The sequence below is a fragment of the Balaenoptera ricei genome, chromosome 3 (assembly GCF_028023285.1).
Source record: "Balaenoptera ricei isolate mBalRic1 chromosome 3, mBalRic1.hap2, whole genome shotgun sequence".
NCBI classification, from domain to species: domain Eukaryota; kingdom Metazoa; phylum Chordata; class Mammalia; order Artiodactyla; family Balaenopteridae; genus Balaenoptera; species Balaenoptera ricei.
Window position 1 is genome coordinate 18,822,069 of NC_082641.1, and position 18,274 is coordinate 18,840,342.

Below are 18,274 nucleotides of genomic sequence, written 5' to 3' on the forward strand. Positions count from 1 at the left end.
CAGTGAACATATAGAGTGATATATGTAAAATTATTTTCAAACATATTTTCAATCATCATATTAATGGACATTTTGAAATCTTTCCACATGCCAGGTATTGTTCTAAATATTTATATATGTTAACAAATTCCCAGAACAACCTTAAAAAATGAGTATTATTAATCTCCCCATTTTACATATGAGTAACAAAACATATGCTGAAGTTCACAAAGTTAGAAAGTTTTAGAGCTGATATTTGAACCAGGTCATCAATGTTTTCCATATAATTATCATAAGATAGTCTTACCAATTTTAAATGGATCATTTTTAAGTGGAAAAGGGCTCTGCTAATCAAAAGACTGAATGCACAATATGTTTATCACCATTTTTCTGGCCAGGGAATCAAGGTGAAGTCCTTACAAACAGTGGCTGAAACAGATGACATCATAGTAGTCAGCACATCTAAATCCCCAGGCCGTCATGAAAAGTTAGTTAAGACATGTGTTTCAAAATTGCAAGTTATAATTTTGACAAACTGGTTACCTAAAACTGGAGCAGTTTGCATATCATTTTGGCGCTAGATCAAAACTAGTTTGCCTTTATAGGTGAGATTTATAACTTGTCAATATTTGTTAGTAACTGATAAGATCAGAGTATGAACCAAGGTTTTTATCTGCCTCTGATATTTCTGTTGTTGATTTATGATAATGCATGCCTTATGAGTTCGATGTAACATGTTATCTCATAGAAATGCTCTCAAAAATTATAAATGAACTTAAGGCACATTTAAAACTCAAGGAGTACAAGATATAATGAGCTTAATTCGCTCTATTGCCTGATGTCCTTTTCTGAACAAAAAAGCATCTTCTCACAATACCCCTTTTCAGCACCTTTATTCAACTTGAGCACATGCCTAATTTAAGAAGCAAATTGTTACTGAACCTTCTTCGTGACTATAGCATTTCTAAAGAATTGTTGGTGTAGACTAACAATGGTTGGTGTTTAATTGTAGCATTCACTAAATATTTGCGGAGTGCCCACTATGCACTAGACATTGTACTAGGGTTGAAACACATAAAAAGTAGTAAAGTAAGATGCCCACTGATAAAGAGTCTAGTTGGGGGAACACAGATAAACAGATGATTTTTATGCCTGGTAGAAAGACAGAAAAAACACTACAGGAGTGCAAAGAAAAGATGTCTATGCCTGGTTCAACACCTATTGATTCAGGCAAACCTTCCTGCACACGGTGTTTGGCTGACATTAGAAGGCTATAAAGGAATTATTCACGAGAAGAGAGAGGCAGACAAAGTGAGGAGAGGAGGAAAGGTATTTCAGGAAGCTGCAACAGCAGTAGCAAAACCGTAGAGTTTGTGTGGGAAACTATAAGCTGTTGGGAAATATGGGAAAATATCTGAAAGGCACAATAACATGAAAAAAGATAAGTGATTTAGGTCAAGGAGGGTCTCGTAAATTCTATTAAGGAGGTGGGACATGATCTTGTGGGTAATGAACACTTCGAAAGGTGTAATTAGGGTATATGTTAAGAGTTCATCACTTTTAAGGCACAGGGTAGATGTATTTGAAGGGGACAAGGCTGTAAGCATTTCCTGTAGACCAGAATCTTGCCAAGAGACAAAGATAAGAGGCTGGGAAGATATTTGATTCAATGGGTTGTGAGTAGTTGAAATAATTAGGGCTATGCAGGCTGAAGGAAAGAAGACATAAAACATGCTAGCCGCCTTTAATTTGATCAGGACACTCATGTGAAGCAGGTGTTAGATTTACTTGTTATGTTTCAGTGGGATACAGATAGGACAGGAAAATGGAATCCATAGAAATTAAGATTTTGGATAAGTATATCAAAGACTTTTTGATGTCAGAGCTGCACAGGGTCATAACGGGTTTCCTCAGAAAACCATAAGCACCAGGAGTAGTCAAATATTGACGTCGAAATATTTGGTGCAGATGTGGTAGAACAAATTTATGCGTGATTGGAGAGTCTGAATGTACCTTGCAAGGCTGAGATTCTATTACTATTTTCCATATAGAATGAAATCTATTTCTCTTACTTTGCATGGAACATAATACTTTTTTTTTTTTAATCAGTCATCAATTTTATACTCATCACTGCATACATGTCAATCCCAATCGCCCAATTCAGCACACCACCATCCCTACCCCACCGCAGTTTTCCCCCCTTGGTGTCCATACGTTTGTTCTCTACATCTGTGTCTCAACTTCTGCCCTGCAAACCGGCTCATCTGTACCATTTTTCTAGGTTCCACATACATGCATTAATATACGATATTTGTATAATACAAATATGTATAATACATAATACTTTCTAATTTTTGTTTCCTACTAGTACTCTGTTCTAACCTTAACATATCCTACTCTGAGCTCTGCAATAAAGCCTCACTTTTCAAACATACGCTTACTTTTTTCCTAAGCCTTATTTTTAATAATAGCTTCATTCACATACTATACAATTTCCCAATTTAAAATGAACAATTCAATCATTTTCATATATTCAAGTTGTGCAGTAGGTGGTAGGTTTTAAAACATTTTAAACTTATTAGTTCAAAACTTTTTCATGTAATTCATTAATTGGGATAAGCTCCAATTATCTGGAAATTTCACTTCTATAGGATAAAAATTGTGAGGGTGCAAGGTTTCTGGATTTCTCCTCTGCTACTTTCTTTCCCATGAAGTGTATATTTTCTAGTGGAATGTTAATTCTTTTAATAATGTTATACCACATTTTTGAGTTATTTTCTTATTATCTGCTCTAGATGTTACCATATGCAGCTTAACTTAGATTCAAATTTATATTAACGTAATTCTAATAAAATATAGAAATGTTACTCCTAGGTAGCCATGTGCTATTATATATCTATACATATATGTAATACATATATTGTTATCTATAGTACATTGATACAGTAAAACATACAATAAAACATTGTTAATTAGTACTTTTATTATTTTATGTCTCTTAAAACTGAAAAAAATAAAGGAACATATTTTGGGAAGAGCTAAAGTTCTCCAATCCTACGGGCTCTCTTACCCTGGGAAATTCTCTGCGTCCCTGCTGCCGGCGGCGTGATGGTCTTCTCATTTTGACTCTCTGGGAGTGGAACAAGCAACATGAGACAAGTGATTGGGCCGCATATTATCAGCCTGCCTGCGGTAGGGCCTCTGCCCTGTGAGAGGAGTGGAGTGAGTGGAGGAAACAAACTGCCAATCTCAACCACACTCACCAGGCCGCTTCTGAAAACTCAAGAGTTGGAGAAGATGAGAAACGCTGGCATCCTGCCCCTCCTGGTAAGATACTATATCCCATGATTGAGAGCTGAGGAGAGAGGAGCCCTGTTTCCTCAGCCATTCCATGCAGAGTCCAGAGAGAATTCTCTATCAGGCTGAGCTGGGAGATGGGAGTGGAAGGGAAGAAACAGGTCTGGGGTCAAGTGCCACAGTCTCTGGATGTTCTTATCGTGTTTTAATAGATCTTCTTGAATAAATGTTTCTTCATTTGCTATATGCTCTTAGGAAATTTTCCAGAGACCATATATGATTGTAATTTTTAAAAAATAATTTTCACCGTTTATGCTGTTTCACTGGGAGCATGTCTGCAGAGCTTCTCACGCTGCCATTCCTTAAGTAGAACCTCCATCAGTTTTTGGAATTCCTTTCTTCTTTTCTCATTTACTCCAATTAAACTGCATGATATTATTTAAAGCTCTTCTGCACATATTTGCATTGTTGCAAATCTCTGCAATGAATAGGTCCTTTTCTGATGCTCCTAGCACTCAATTGTTTTGCAGATTTTGGCAAACATAAGACAGATTATATACATTTTGTGCCTGTGATTGTCTTCCTTACTCAAGGCCCTTTAAATTATTTGAGGCCACTTTATTCATCTCTGTGTTGCCAGGGACCTGGGATGTTATTTGCACATAGCATCTGCAACTTAAACACTATATTGAATCAATGCACAGATCCTATTCTTACTACCTATATAATAGTTAAATATTTCTACTTCAAACCCTATTTAGGGTTTTAGGAATGTCTTATTTAGGACAACACAATCTTTCTGGTTTGCTGAGGACTTTCTCAGTACTAGTGCTGAATATCCTGGGATCCTAAAAACTCCTTGGTCCCAGAAAAAACTGGGACAATTGATCACTTTACTTCTAGTTAATTCTTACAGCATATTTTACAGTTTAGAAAGCTGAGTCAAACAGAATCTATGTACAATGAACCATTACACACCCACAGTTCATTTTAAATTTAGGTCTATCTGGTAATGTGTTTAAAAATTCAAGAACTTACTTATTGCATACATAAAATAATGTGCCTATCTCTGTTTTATCTTTCTATCTATCTATCAACCAAAATCCAATATCTTAGAAGGTGAGTAAGCAAATTTCATTTATTTAGTCATTTCAGTCTAACACTGACATATAGAGTTTGCATTCCATAAATCAACCACCCCTGAGAGGCAAAGAAATAGGTATAGAATTAAGAACATGAACTTTTTGGAGAAACAACTAGGGTGATATACCGGTTCCTTCACTTACCTTGTGCAGTTAGGTTAGGAATCTTTCTCCCTAATGCCTGTTCTCCTTGTCTTCTGTAAAATTTGGGAAAATAATACCTACCTAGCAATATAAAAGTAAATGTGGTATAGACAAAATGAGATAAGATATATGTACCTAGGTATGGAATCATTCATGTGGGGTGTGTACATGTATGTACGTGTGTGTACATATCCTTACCTCCCTCTCTCTTTCCACATTATTATTTTGTGTTATTTTTCAATTTAAAAAAAACCTCTTCCTATCACACAAATGTATGCTTTGTTCTAGAACAAAGTTGTCACATATGTAGCCTTCAAATTTAAAACACCTGAACTACGAAGCCCCCCAACCCCAAACACCTGAAGTACAAACCATGGGCACAATAGCCAGGCCTTATTTCTTACAATGGTGCTTTGGTTCTCATTCACTATTTTCTGGCATCTAGTTTTTATCTCCATCACCTTGTGATGTTTGATACCCCTTCCTCTGGATGTTATCCTCTTAGAAAGCTTACTGCCTTCTTAGCTGAACATTTTCTACTCAGTAAAACATCTTCAGCATCTTCCCATAGCCGGTTAGACTCTTAACACTAGGTCCTGGCATTTTCCTAAGGTCCTACCTTTGTGTTACTGGCTGATCCCTGTGCCTGACTGAATGATAAACATTGGACAATAGCCATTTTCTACTGTGGTATTTTGCCCGCTATAGCAATTAGGAGACATAGATAAGATGTGGCCATCAATGAACTGGCAATGAAAACACTCCTACATTTCCTGGATATTTTCAGAGAAGACATGACCCGGTTATAAAGTGTCTAGATCAGTTTCAGGAGAATCACCGTCCCAGAGTTAGCCATGACTGGTTTACTTTGGGTTTACTACAGTCCACATTCAATCTAAGGGTAGACTGATATCTTAATTGCAACTAATCACATAACGAAGCACGACCCTATGAGGATTTCCCAAGATAGACTCCCACCCATGTCCTCCAGCTGCCTTTTGTCTGGAGAAACACTTTACTCAAAGAATAAATTTAATTAGAGAAGTGAGAAAATACAGAAAGAAAGGAAAACAGTCAAGCAAGACAAAGTAATAATAATACTTTGGTTATTAAACAAAGTCAAGGATCTTCTGAGCCATGTCCTTTAAGCTGTTTTGCAGAGACTGAAACCCCCAGCAGGTGGAAGAAATTAACTGCATGCTGCCCACAAGCACGTAGACCCCAGACTGGTTGGAACCAGAGGGTTGATGATGCTGACTCCCGATTACGTCACCACCAACCAATCAGAAAAACGTCCAAGAGCTAATCACACACCCCGCAACCCCATTCCCTCACCCTGTCTATAAAAACCCTTCCCCTGAAAGCCTTCCGGGAGTTTGGGTCTTTTAAGCACTGGTTGCCCTGTACTCCTTGCTTGGCTCCCTGCAATAAAGCTATTCTTTTCTACTTCACCCAAAAATCTGTCTTGGAGATTCAATTTGGTGCTGGTGTACAGAGGCCGGGTTTCAGCAAAAATCACAATATAATATAAACTGTCTAATTTGGCCCAACTCACCAGTTTAAATGAGTAAAACTTTTAGGTACATATTGTGTTTGAGTCATGTTATACTTACTTGGTGAGTAGATGAAATTCAAATTTAAAAAAGATGCTTAGGATAGATATATGATACAAATCTATAGTTTATAGAAGTATGCACAGGGACTGCTGATAAGAAACCTGTTTTAACAATTCAATGGAAATCAAAAATTAATGCATTAACTTAATCTGTGCAGACCACTCGACAGAGAACAATTTTATTATTTTTCTGAAAATGAGTTTTCAGAAATGCCTTAAAGTTTTGTTCTCTTCATTAGGTAAACACTCCCCTTAAAATTGTTTCTTTTAATTTGCCTAATAGCTTTCTCACAGTTAATGGAAAAACCATCTTTGACCCTGTCCCAATTCTCAAACACATTTTGTAAAAAAAGTACTTGATGATACAGAGTACTTTAAAAGTATTACATCTCGGGCTTCCCTGGTGGCGCAGTGGTTGAGAATCTGCCTGGGGACGCGGGTTCGAGCCCTGGTCTGGGCGGATCCCACATGCCGCAGAGCAACCGGGCCCGTGAGCCACAACTACTGAGCCTGCGCGTCTGGAGCCTGTGCCCCGCAACAAGAGAGGCCGCGATAGTGAGAGGCCCGCGCACCGCGATGAAGAGTGGCCCCCGCTCGCCACAACTAGAGAAAGCCCTCGCACAGAAACGAAGACCCAACACAGCCCAAAAATAAATAAATAAATAAAATTTAAAAAGTATTACATCTCACTTTTTAAGCAATAAAGATGTTAAGAGTAATGACTCAGGTCAAGGTAGGAAATATTTTGTCCAGGTACTAATAATAGATCAAAATCTCTTTACTCTTCACTCTTTGCTAACGTTTGTTTTTTAAATTTTTTTTTGGTCTGGTGGCAGATAGCTAAATGAAAATAAATTCAGTTCAATTTATTTCTATAAACACTTTACTAAGAATTTAAGCCACATACAACACTTATATTGTAATTGCTTCATCAACATTGCAATTAAATTATTTTCTGAGGAATCCCAATATGTTTCTCTCAAACTTCCTTAAATAGTAGTTGCTAATTTCCTACTAGTTCCTTTTAGGTTTTTGGGGTTTTTTTTCCTAATCCTCCTCCTCATTCTTATTTTCCTGATTGCAGATTACATCTTAGTTTAGATAGCTCCCCTTGTTTGGTTTAAATGTTTGATGAGAAGTTAAACACTAGATCAAATTATTAAATTAATAAAGGCAGAACTGTCATAATAGGCATAATAAAGGCATATTCTGTCCTTAAATTCTATTTGGAAGCACGTGATACGAATAAAATAGCTCTCTAAAGAAAAAGAAATACACTATAATCTACATAGTATTAAAATCATAGCTGTTATACTTTTCCTCAATGTTGCTTACGCTTTCCTCATTCTGGGAGTCTTTTTTTAGTTATTTTTTAATAGTCATATGTGGTCTGCTGACTGTGTACGATCCTCGTCTGCCCCCAAAGCTTTACACCTGGCCTTTGGTTTATTTTTCAGAGACCTCAAAGCAGCTTCCTCTAATGGAAAGAAAATAAAGTTTAGGCAAATATTGATTAAATATGGGCTCTGCACAGGGAGATCAGCTCGGTGCTTTGTGACCACCTAGAGGGGTGGGGTAGGGAGGGTGGGAGGGAGGGAGATGCAAGAGGGAAGAGATATGGGGACATATGTATATGTATAACTGATTCACTTTGTTATAAAGCAGAAAATGACACACCATTGTAAAGCAATTATACTCTAATAACAATGTTAAAAATATATATACATATATTTAAAAAAATGGGCTCTGCACTTAAGAGCTTAGATAGCAAGCATGTCATGGCAGTTTTCTCATTATTAAAAATATGGACAATAATACCTGGGTAAATAAGTAAAGAATGTGATTATGCCTTTGCTCAAGGTCTTCCCATGAAGCCTTGCCAAATTCTTCTAGGAAGCATTTATTGCTTCCTTATTACAAAATTCTATATTCTTACTTCTTTCATCTTATTTACCTATTTCGATTTGTATTAACAGTCTTTCTCAAATGAGAAGAGCAAAATAATTGTATTTTGTTTTCATGATTATACAGAAAGTTTCTTTAGAGTAGGATTAAATTTATTGTTCTATCCATTTCTTGTACTTGCATGTATGCATTTAATTATTTTATAAGGACATCTGACTTTTCCTCTTAATAATGACCTGATCACATTCACACATGGAAATATTTGTTTTATATATTTTGAGTATTTAGACATATTTATTCTGAAGTCTTTTTATATAGCTTTATCACAACTGTTCCCTTGAACTGAATCAAATGCCTGTCGTTCCTAATCAAGTTGGATTTATTTACTGTCACTGGATGCCATGGCCAAATGTCTCTGAAGAAAGATGCCATCTTAACCAGAGTCATTTACCATTTGATACCCAAATATGGACACCATATTTGAAAGAAAGCTTTTATTTTCTGTTTTGTTTTGGTTTTTTTTTTTTCTGGTAACTGATCTTTCATTTCCTCCTGTGATTATCTACTCTTTAGCTCATTTCTCTCTGAAAATTACTCACATTCTCTTATTAAATAATCTGGGGCAGCTTATAAACTGGATCCTGATTATTACAATATTTTCCATGGAGAAGGATTTATATCTATTTATGATATATTTAAAGTAACTAATCTTTAAAAAATCAAAATAATTAAAACATTTCAAACAACTGTGAGAAAAGGGCTATTCTCTAAGAGCATGTATATAAATTATAGAGAGAAGGGAAAGAGCTATGAAATTTGCACTTACATAGAGCACTCAGCACTTTGAGAGAAAGCAAAGAAACTGAACCTCTAGCAGGTAAAATGTAAACCCAAAACATTTAAGTCAGTAATAAAGATCACAGACTTGGACATTCCTTCATTCTTAGGAGTTATGTGAAGCATAACAAGATAGCCTCAAAAACAGTTCACCATCCTAATATCTGGACATGCAGCCACTGTATCATTAGAATACTATAAAATGTCTTAAAACAAAAGCAAATTCGTCATTGGCTACCAAGATCCAATCCTCATAAAAATTAGAGCTGTAGATCTGTATCACAAATCCACTGAATTTTGTCAATAAATTCTTAGTTATGTCTAAATCTTATAATGACTTTGTAGTTGTCTAGAAAAATAAAAAGTAATAAGTAATAAGATTTTTTTCCATATGTACAAAAAATGTCAACAAAAGAACTGTACATTTTGTTTCTATATTTCCAGCCTGAACAAGGTCAATTTTCTCATAGTTGAATTAAACATTTTTCAGATTTAGTTAAAGTTATTGTAAGGTTTAAACCAGGGAAACCTATGTAAGTGTATAGAATTCTTGCAGGTATATAATAAGGCCCATAGTTATCATATCTTAAAGAATCAAATATTGTACATTTTTTACTGACTTGTTTTGAATTTCTGTCTATTTTGTATAAGAAGCTACTAAAAACTATGAAATTTATTTGTATTTTCAACAATCCTAGAATTACAAAGCAACTCAAAAACCTAGATAAATATTTAGATTAACCTTTAGCAGTAGAGCAATTAGTATTTTGACCTTTAGAATCTGGCTGCTTATGTTCAAATTATTTTCCCATCTTTACTGAAGACATGATTGGGTCTTCCTGGGCCTCAGTTTATACCGCTGTAAAATAATAGCTGTGATGTTTAAAGAACTGTGACCAAAGGGCTCAGCCCAAAGACACATACAAATAAGTTATAACAATGTCACTATATGTTGTTAGTTAATTGCCACTGAAGCAAACAAGAGTAAACTTGTTCATCTTGGTACATGTTCTTTGCAACAGCTCTTCTTATGTTGATCATCAATGAATACATCATTTGAAGGGGAAAACAAGTTTATTCACAAAGGAATTTCTCATTCTCCACAATTAAGTTAAATTCTCCATCAACAACTTCTCAAATGAGTTACTCTTAAACATTCAGTTGGTATAAATGTACAGAGAATGCTCTTTTCTCCAGTGCAAACAAAATAAGCAGAGTATGCTAGTAAAGGTACTTCCTTTCTTTAATATTGTCAACTGCAAATACAATCCCATCGTAAGAAGGAGATTCTGATGGATGAATAATTTGATAAGCACCTGTAGGAAGCTTACATATAGTCAGTTTCACTGGGGGTAGCTTCTGCTGAGTTTCTGGGCAATGGTTAAGCAGGAAGATTAAGGAGAGATTACAGATATGCAAATCAAGTCACTGATAAATTAAACAACTCAGAACTACCATTAAAAAAAATCTGAAAATGAGGTTTACCAAATCTCAACTTTTTTCTTTACCTTTGTGCAACAATTCTATTCCCTCCAATTAAAATAGTTTCTCACCCTCTATTTCATCTCCTTCGTCTTAGACTTTTAAGAATGTATATTTTGGAGAAAAGTCCTTTACTAGATGTGTCTCTTGCAAATATGTTAATATTCACAATGTGAATACTAACTGAAAGAGATAGGTAAGCAGTACTCAAAAAGGATTAACAATTTTATCTTAATACATATATAACCTTATGGGTAAAATGTTTTTTCCCAATTGCTATCAGAACTTTCTGTATTTTTTAAGAGAACAGGCCATAAAAATAAATTATTTTGCTCTCTGTTAAACAATAGAAACTAGAATATGAAAGAGTAATTAGAGTTATACCAAACAAGTAACTGGACTCTGCATAAGAAAGCACTTTTAAAGCTCACCTTACAAAAAGCGTGTTAGTCTCTTTATCAGAAACTTTCATGAATTACTTAATTAATTCTAAGTGGGGATAACAACTGGCATTTAACAACAGCTAGGACTAAATACCACTGAAAGAAATATTGTAAATTTTTAGATCATTTGAAAGTGTATAGAGAACGTAAGTGGATAAAAAATGCAAAAATGTAAAATAAAAAGAATAGAGATATTGTGTACAAATGGTAGACATGGAAAGAAAAAGCAGATAGAAACTTATATTATAAAATATTTCAAAGAAACTACAGGAAAAAAATAAAAAGGAGTGTGGAATTTAGACATTGCAGTAGTAGCTAAACATGTTAACATGTGGGGAGTTTGCCCTATTTGACTTTTTCACAACTGTGCTACACTTAGTGTTTAGGACTCGAGAGAGAGAGAGAATTATTTTTTGAAGTTGAATTTTGTATAATGTCTACTTGCAAATGCACTGATAGCATTTAGCTTCCATTAATTCTATTTATAGAAGCTAAGGAAACAAAAAGCCATTTTACCAAAAAAAAAGAAAAAAAGAAAAAGTATATTCTTGACTACATTGTGATAAAATAGCAGAAATTAAGACCTATAAAGATTATATCCAAACACCCTGGTCTACAGACCCTTACAAAATAAAAAGACCTATTATATTTATATATCTAGGTCTAGATCTAGATCTGCTTATAATCAATTAAAAATTATAAATGCACACATATACATACATAAACATTCTACATTTCATTAACTGGTTGCTTTATATATTAGGATAAATACATCAAGAAAATTTTAAAATTAAATTAATTTTGCATATAGTATTTGAAAGAACAAGGAAATATTCTTAACTCTCCAGCGCCCTTTCATTTTCTGTGTTTTGAAGATGGTGGTTAAAAAAGTAAATATATATTTATGCAATAAGCTAAAAATGACAAATACCATGGTAGAGTTATATAGTGTCTTTAGTGAATATGAAAGATGTGTAAAAGACAACAATGATAAGAAGAAAGAGAAGTGAGTTAGAATAGCAGTGAGGATGCACATGGTTTTGCCACCTAAAATGGCAGAAGTCTAGGATGAAGGCCATGAAATAGAGGGCAAGATACTGTTTTAATTGGACGGAATTTAGTTGTGTGAACAAAGGTAAAGAGAAAAGTGGAGTTTTGATGACCCTCATTTTCAGATTTCTTAATTCTTGTCCTGAGTTTTATAATATTTCAGGTTTGCGTATCTATAATCTCTCCTTGTCATCCACAGGTAGCCATTGCCCAGAAACTCAGCGCAAGTTAGACTCAGTGAGACAACTGAGTATGTATAAGCTTCATACATGCTCTTAACAAGTAATGCATCCATCATAATCTCTCTTTTACAATGAGATTGTATCTGTGGTTGAGAATATTAAAGAAAGGCAAACCTTTTGTTGCTTATTTTTGTATGCACTGGAAAAAAATAGCATTCTTAAAACTGAACAATATGAAAACAAACAACCCAGTTAAAAATGTGTCGAAGACCTTAACAAACATCTTACCAAAGAAGATATATTGATCCAAATGGTAAATAAGCACATGAAAAGATGCTCCACATCGTATGTTATCCAGGAAATGCAAATTGAAACAACGATAAGGTACCACTACACACTTAATAGAAAGGCCAAAATCCAGAACACCAGCAACACCAAATGCTGGCAAGGATGTGGAGCAACAGGCCCTCTCATTCATTGATGGTGGGAGTGCAAAATGACACAGCCACCTTGGAAGACAGTTTGGTGGTCTCTTACAAATCTCAACATACTCTTGCCATCTGATCCAGTAATTGCACTCCTTGGTATTGACACACAGGAGCTGACAATTTATGTCCACGTTAAAAACCTGTAGATGGATATTTATACAGCTTTATTAGTAATTCCTAGGACTTAAAGAACACTCAAGATGTTCAGTAGGTGAGTGGATAAATAAACTGTGGTACATGCTGACAACAGAATACTTTTTAGCACTAAAAAGAAATGAGCTATCAAACTATGACAAGATATGGAGAAAGCTTTATGTAAATAGTAAGAGAAAGATGCCCATCTGAAAAGGCTACATACTGTATGACTCCAACTATATGACATTCTGGAAAGGCTAAACTATGGAGACAGTGAAAAGGTCAGGGATTGGTGTGGGGAGGGATAAACAGAGCTCAGAGCATTTTTAGGGAAGTGAAAATACTCTGTATGATATTACAATGATGGTTACATGTCATAATAAATATATTCAAACACACAGACTGTACAACACCACGAGTGAACCCTAAAGTTAACTATAGACTTTGAATGATTATGATGTCAATGTAGGTTCATCACTGCAATAAATGTATCCCTCCAGTGGGGGAAGCTGATAAAGGGGGAGGCTATGTATGTGTGGTGGCAACGGGCATATGAGAAATCTCTGTATCTTCTCTCAATTTTGCTATGAACCTAATCTTATCTTAAAAATATACAATCTATAAAAAATTTTAAAAGTAAAACATTATATACCGATACCTCATTTAATTCTTAAAAAAATCTTGTTAAATAGGAGAAAAATAGAGAGCGAACAAGTTTTCAAGTTTTTAATTTTTACCATTTCATTAATTAATATTTAAAGTAAATTATGTATGTTGCTCTAGGATTTCACTTGATAAGTGGGGCCTCTGTTTCTTCTCATTCTCTAAGCTTGTTTTGTATTTGAGCTTAGGTTTTTGCCCACAAAACAAGATTTCTGGTGTATTGGAAAGGGTCCTCAAATGAAAATCGCCTACTCTGATAGCCTCCTAATCCACGATGAAAAAATCAATTTCAAGTGATACAAAAATGTTTCCAAAAGTGCATTGAACAGACCAGATACGGAATATAAGATAATTTTAAGTGGGACTCATTTAGACATTTATGTTTTAACAACCAGTTATTAATTATTTTATGTATTACTTTTTACTTATGATACTTGATAATGGTTTTCTATTTATTAACCAATTTCACTACTTGATTTTACACGATGGGTTTTTGTTGGACATATCATCAAACAAAAGGAGGTAACTTGAAAAATAAACCATTCAATTGTTCTACTAAATACTATAATAATTTACACATGGACGTTTATATACATAAAATAGATTTTAGTTTACATTATCAGTATCTTATCCAACCCATCTTACAAAGAGTGGGTTTAGAATGGAATTGTCCATTTTCTCATTTTATACAGAAAAATACTTTGATTAAATTTTATTTTGAAATTCATTCATAGGATAACTAAGATTTTTAAATGTTTGGAACAAAAGAAAAATAGCACATACTGAGCAGAATCATCCACTGAAATCCCTCTGTAACTTAAATCACTTATATCCAAAACAAATATTAATTTCCGATGTAACTGCATAGTCACCTGTTTTAAATTTCATTTCTTAAGAGACTGTCCCCACCTCACTAATAGTAGGTACACTCATTACACTCCTATTGGACTCACTAGAAATCATTCCCATGAACTATATAATAAGAGTGTCAAAGGATATAGAATATTAGAGACAGGAAATCAGTTCATCTAAAGGCAAAGGCTAGAAGAGCAAAGGAAACAATAACTAGAAATTAAGCTCAGGACAAGAGGGGACAGGATATGGTATATTTGGGGGCATTACACCTAACTGAACCTTTCTTCTAAGGTTTTGCAATCCCCGGTTAATGTCATTGCTTTGTGACTCTTTGCTGTGCTCAGTGATGATGAAGTAATAATATTTATAAAATACCCAGTGGTGTGGAATAACCTAATCTTAAATTAATACCTTCCACAATAACCCTATGAAAAGGGTAATGCAAAGCAGTAAATGCAGTAAAGCAAAGGAAAACAAACAGAGCATACCTACACATGCCAAGTAATTTGTCATTTTGATGCTTGTTTTTTATAACATATTTTTACTCTCATTCTTAAGTGAGCAAACATGTTTTCAGACCAAGAAGAGATGAGCCATACCCCACATTCCTCACCTGACATGATTCAAGTTTATTGTTTACTCCAAGAACATGAAAGTAAGACAACTTTCATGTTGATTCAAAAGCTCCTCTGTCTTTTGACAACCCCTCACGGGGATCAATTAAATCCATCTCTGTCTACAGCTTCAGTGAGTCAGGCTGCTGCCCATTAGAAAAAAGACTGTGGATACTATTTCATGTCACATAAAGTAGCACTTGTCAGACACTAGTTTCTGTGACATCAAAAACAAACAAACAAACAGATAAAGAAAATAGGCTTGTAGCTGGAGAATTTCTCTAAAATGTAGACTTCCTTTATTCTTCACACCAGGGTCTTGATCTAATCATTTTCTTATATTTAGAAGTTTGTAATTCTCACCTTACCTTTACCAGGTGGTATTTTTTTACTTGTCAACTCTCCAATTTTTTGGTTTTAAAGTATTTCATTAAAATAATATTTTATTCATATCTCGACCTCATCATGCTATTATCAGTATTCAAAATAGAACATATGGACTTCCCTGGTGGTTAAGAATCTGCCTGAGTGCAGGGGACACAGGTTTGAGCCCTGGTCCAAGAAAATCCCACACGCAGCCGAGCAACTAAGCCCGTCTGCCACAACTATTGAGCCTGCGCTCTAGAACCCATGAGTCACAACTACTGAGCCCTCATGCCACAACTACTGAGCTTGCGCTCTAGAGCCCGCAAGCCACAATTACTGCAGCCCGCATGCCTAGAGCCCGGGCTTTGCAACAAGAGAAGCCACTGCAATGAGAAGCCCGCGCACTGCAATGAAGAGTAGCCCCTGCTCGCCACAACTAGGGAAAGCCCACGCGCAGCAACGAAGACCCAATGCAGTCAAAAAAATAAAATGAAATAAAAATAAAGTAAAATAAAAAAATAGTACATATAGTAAATTAAACAACTTAGCATGTTCCCTAAGATATTGTGTCCCACTATGTCCCACAATTCTCATCTATTGAACAGTAGAGAATTTCAATCCATGTTTATTTACCTTTTTATTACTTTTTTACAACCTTCAATATTTCTTCCATTCTGTTTACATTCTTGAAATTACCTGTGAATCCACTCAGCAGGCATTTTCCACTTTCACAGTGACCAGCAGCACACTCAGGGTGTTCAGGAACAAGATTGATGGATGATGACAGATTAATGTATAACAACTACTAACGTAGCAGATTCTTGAGCATGCCCCTGTGAACACTGGTAATAAATAGACTTCTCTGGAGTTTAACTGACAGTGAATCATGCCGTAATATGAGCATGTAGAACAACTTGAACCCAATGAGGAAATGAGCCAGCATTCAACCTGACGTGTAGGGGCACTCAATAATTGCTCTTTTTCTTCCCTTTCCCAAGACAAATGTGCTTTTTTAGTTCTCTCTTGATCACAGACATGCTTCAAGAAGGAAAGTGTTCAGGCGACTTTGGGGGGTGGATGCAGACAAATACAAAGAGCAGAGCTTTCATGCTCGCAGCCATATCCTGAAATTTTTCTCTGTGCTATGAATGTGTTGAGGCTACCGCTGAAAGGATGATGCTTTTTTTTTTTTTTATCATTAATTACCCCATGGCTTAAAATCTTGTGCGATATATGTCTATGTATTTTTCCTATGTCGACAGAGTGGTGTTTTGCTTTAAAAGCCTACTTAATGTGTTCTTTGGTGTGGATTTTGCATACTATAAGCTTCAACCCTTTGGAGTTAGAAGATTCGGAACAGATCACACGTTTCTCTCTCTCTCCTTTTAGTTTGCACCTGCTAATCCCAGATCCCAGTCCTCCCCTCCCCCACCCCTCCCCATCAGCAATCGCAACGTCTGTCTGCTCCTGTTTCGTACATATGTTCATTTCTTCCTTTTTTTTCTTTCCACCCCCCCCCCCCCCCCCAGTTCTTGTAGGCACGTGGGCACCTGGCAGGGATTAAGCATACAGAGGAAGCAAAGTTGAATCAGAACAAGTCTCAAAATACGTTGTAGGATCGATTCATAAGGGAGGAAAAGGGAATCCCACACGTTTCAGCAATGCAAGTGGCATTTATGGGGGGGGGGTGTATTTTCTTACTCTTTCTTGTTCCATCGATTGCTTTGTTGACTCACTACCAAGCAGCCTTATGCCAGTAAGGAACTCCTTGCCAAGTCTGGGCTTTGAGCAACTCCACAATGCCTCTTACCTTAAGACTGACTCTATTTGTGCTTCCATCAGCATATACAACTGCCACAGTGAAAAAATGAGCTGCAAATTTAAAATGGTAAAACAATCTTTTTCAAGCAGTAACTTTGGGTAAGAGACAGAGATTTTAGAATAATTGAAAAATGTATTATATATCTATGATATTTCAGGCACCGTGAAAGTATCTTAATATCGTTATTCATGAGAATCATCCTCTTAGGCTTACTATTAAATCCCTTTTGTGGATTAAAAAATTGAGGTTGACCAGCATGAGTGACAAGCCCAACATCAGGCCACTACTAAACCCTGTTACAGGGATTGATATCAGATGTTTTTGTTCAAATGCTATGTTTTTTCTTCTATTCTTATACTTACTATGTACAGTGATTCCATTTTCAAGCACTGTATTCTCTAAATAATTCATGCAAGCCTGGTCAGAGTGTTGTTTTATTTTCTTTCTCTTTCTGACACAGAAAAGAAAACGTTTCTTTTTCTTACCTTACGGCACTGCTGCCGACATCGAGGTCTTGGGCAGTGACGGCGCCAATGATGGTCCCAACTGGAGTGTCTTCGTAAACCTCCATGGTGTAGAGGGGCTTGCTGAAAACCGGCGGCTCGTCCACATCCAGCACGCTGATCTTCACTGTGGCAGTGTCCTTAAAAGGGCCCGCAGAGTGAAACCGGTGGTCAAGGTGCAGGTTGGAGGCCTCTACTTTAAAAGTATAAGCCTTCTTTGTTTCAAAATCCAACGGCTGTAGCGAGAACAAATCAAAAGTGAGGAGATACATTCATACAGGATGTGGCAACGATGGTGGACAGAGTAATTTGCAAGTTAATATCAAACGGTCATTTTCCTTTAATAATTAGTGGGTAAGCGAAGTACAAGTTAAACATTTTAAGAAAAGAGTCGACCAGTTGTAGAAGTGTCTGGGTAACTTGTAAATGTCATCAGCTGCATACATTAAAATGACATATGCACACATATGTGCTAGATAGGGCTTATTCCTTTCACGTGAGTGGTTACAACTGCAGGAGATCAAGTACCTATTAAGGATGCTCTTATCCAGTACTGACATCTAGTGGAATCAAGCAGTAATTAAAAATACAACAAAATTGAAATGATACTTTTAGATTCCAGCTAAAAATTTGGTGTAGCAAACTATGTTTTTTTCTTGGACAATTTTTATTATTTTGACAATAGTATCCTTTTCTATTGAATACTTTTGAATGTCTAGGTATTTTTGCTGCCAAGGACTATATCCAGAGTT

General features: G+C 35.7%; 1 protein-coding gene across 4 annotated transcripts in view; it reads right to left on the reverse strand.

Annotated features, from left to right (window-relative positions):
* Window positions 1-18,274, reverse strand: part of CDH12 (cadherin 12) — a 276,586-nt gene that overhangs the window by 27,984 nt on the left and 230,328 nt on the right. For 3 of the 4 annotated variants that reach the window (XM_059919224.1, XM_059919226.1, XM_059919225.1), the window contains one exon: window positions 17,505-17,758. In XM_059919224.1, the coding sequence (XP_059775207.1) occupies window positions 17,505-17,758 (254 nt within the window). Of the gene's footprint in view, window positions 1-15,893; window positions 15,943-17,504; window positions 17,759-18,274 lie in introns of those variants that run through there. The other variant, XM_059919227.1, reaches the window with a different exon arrangement.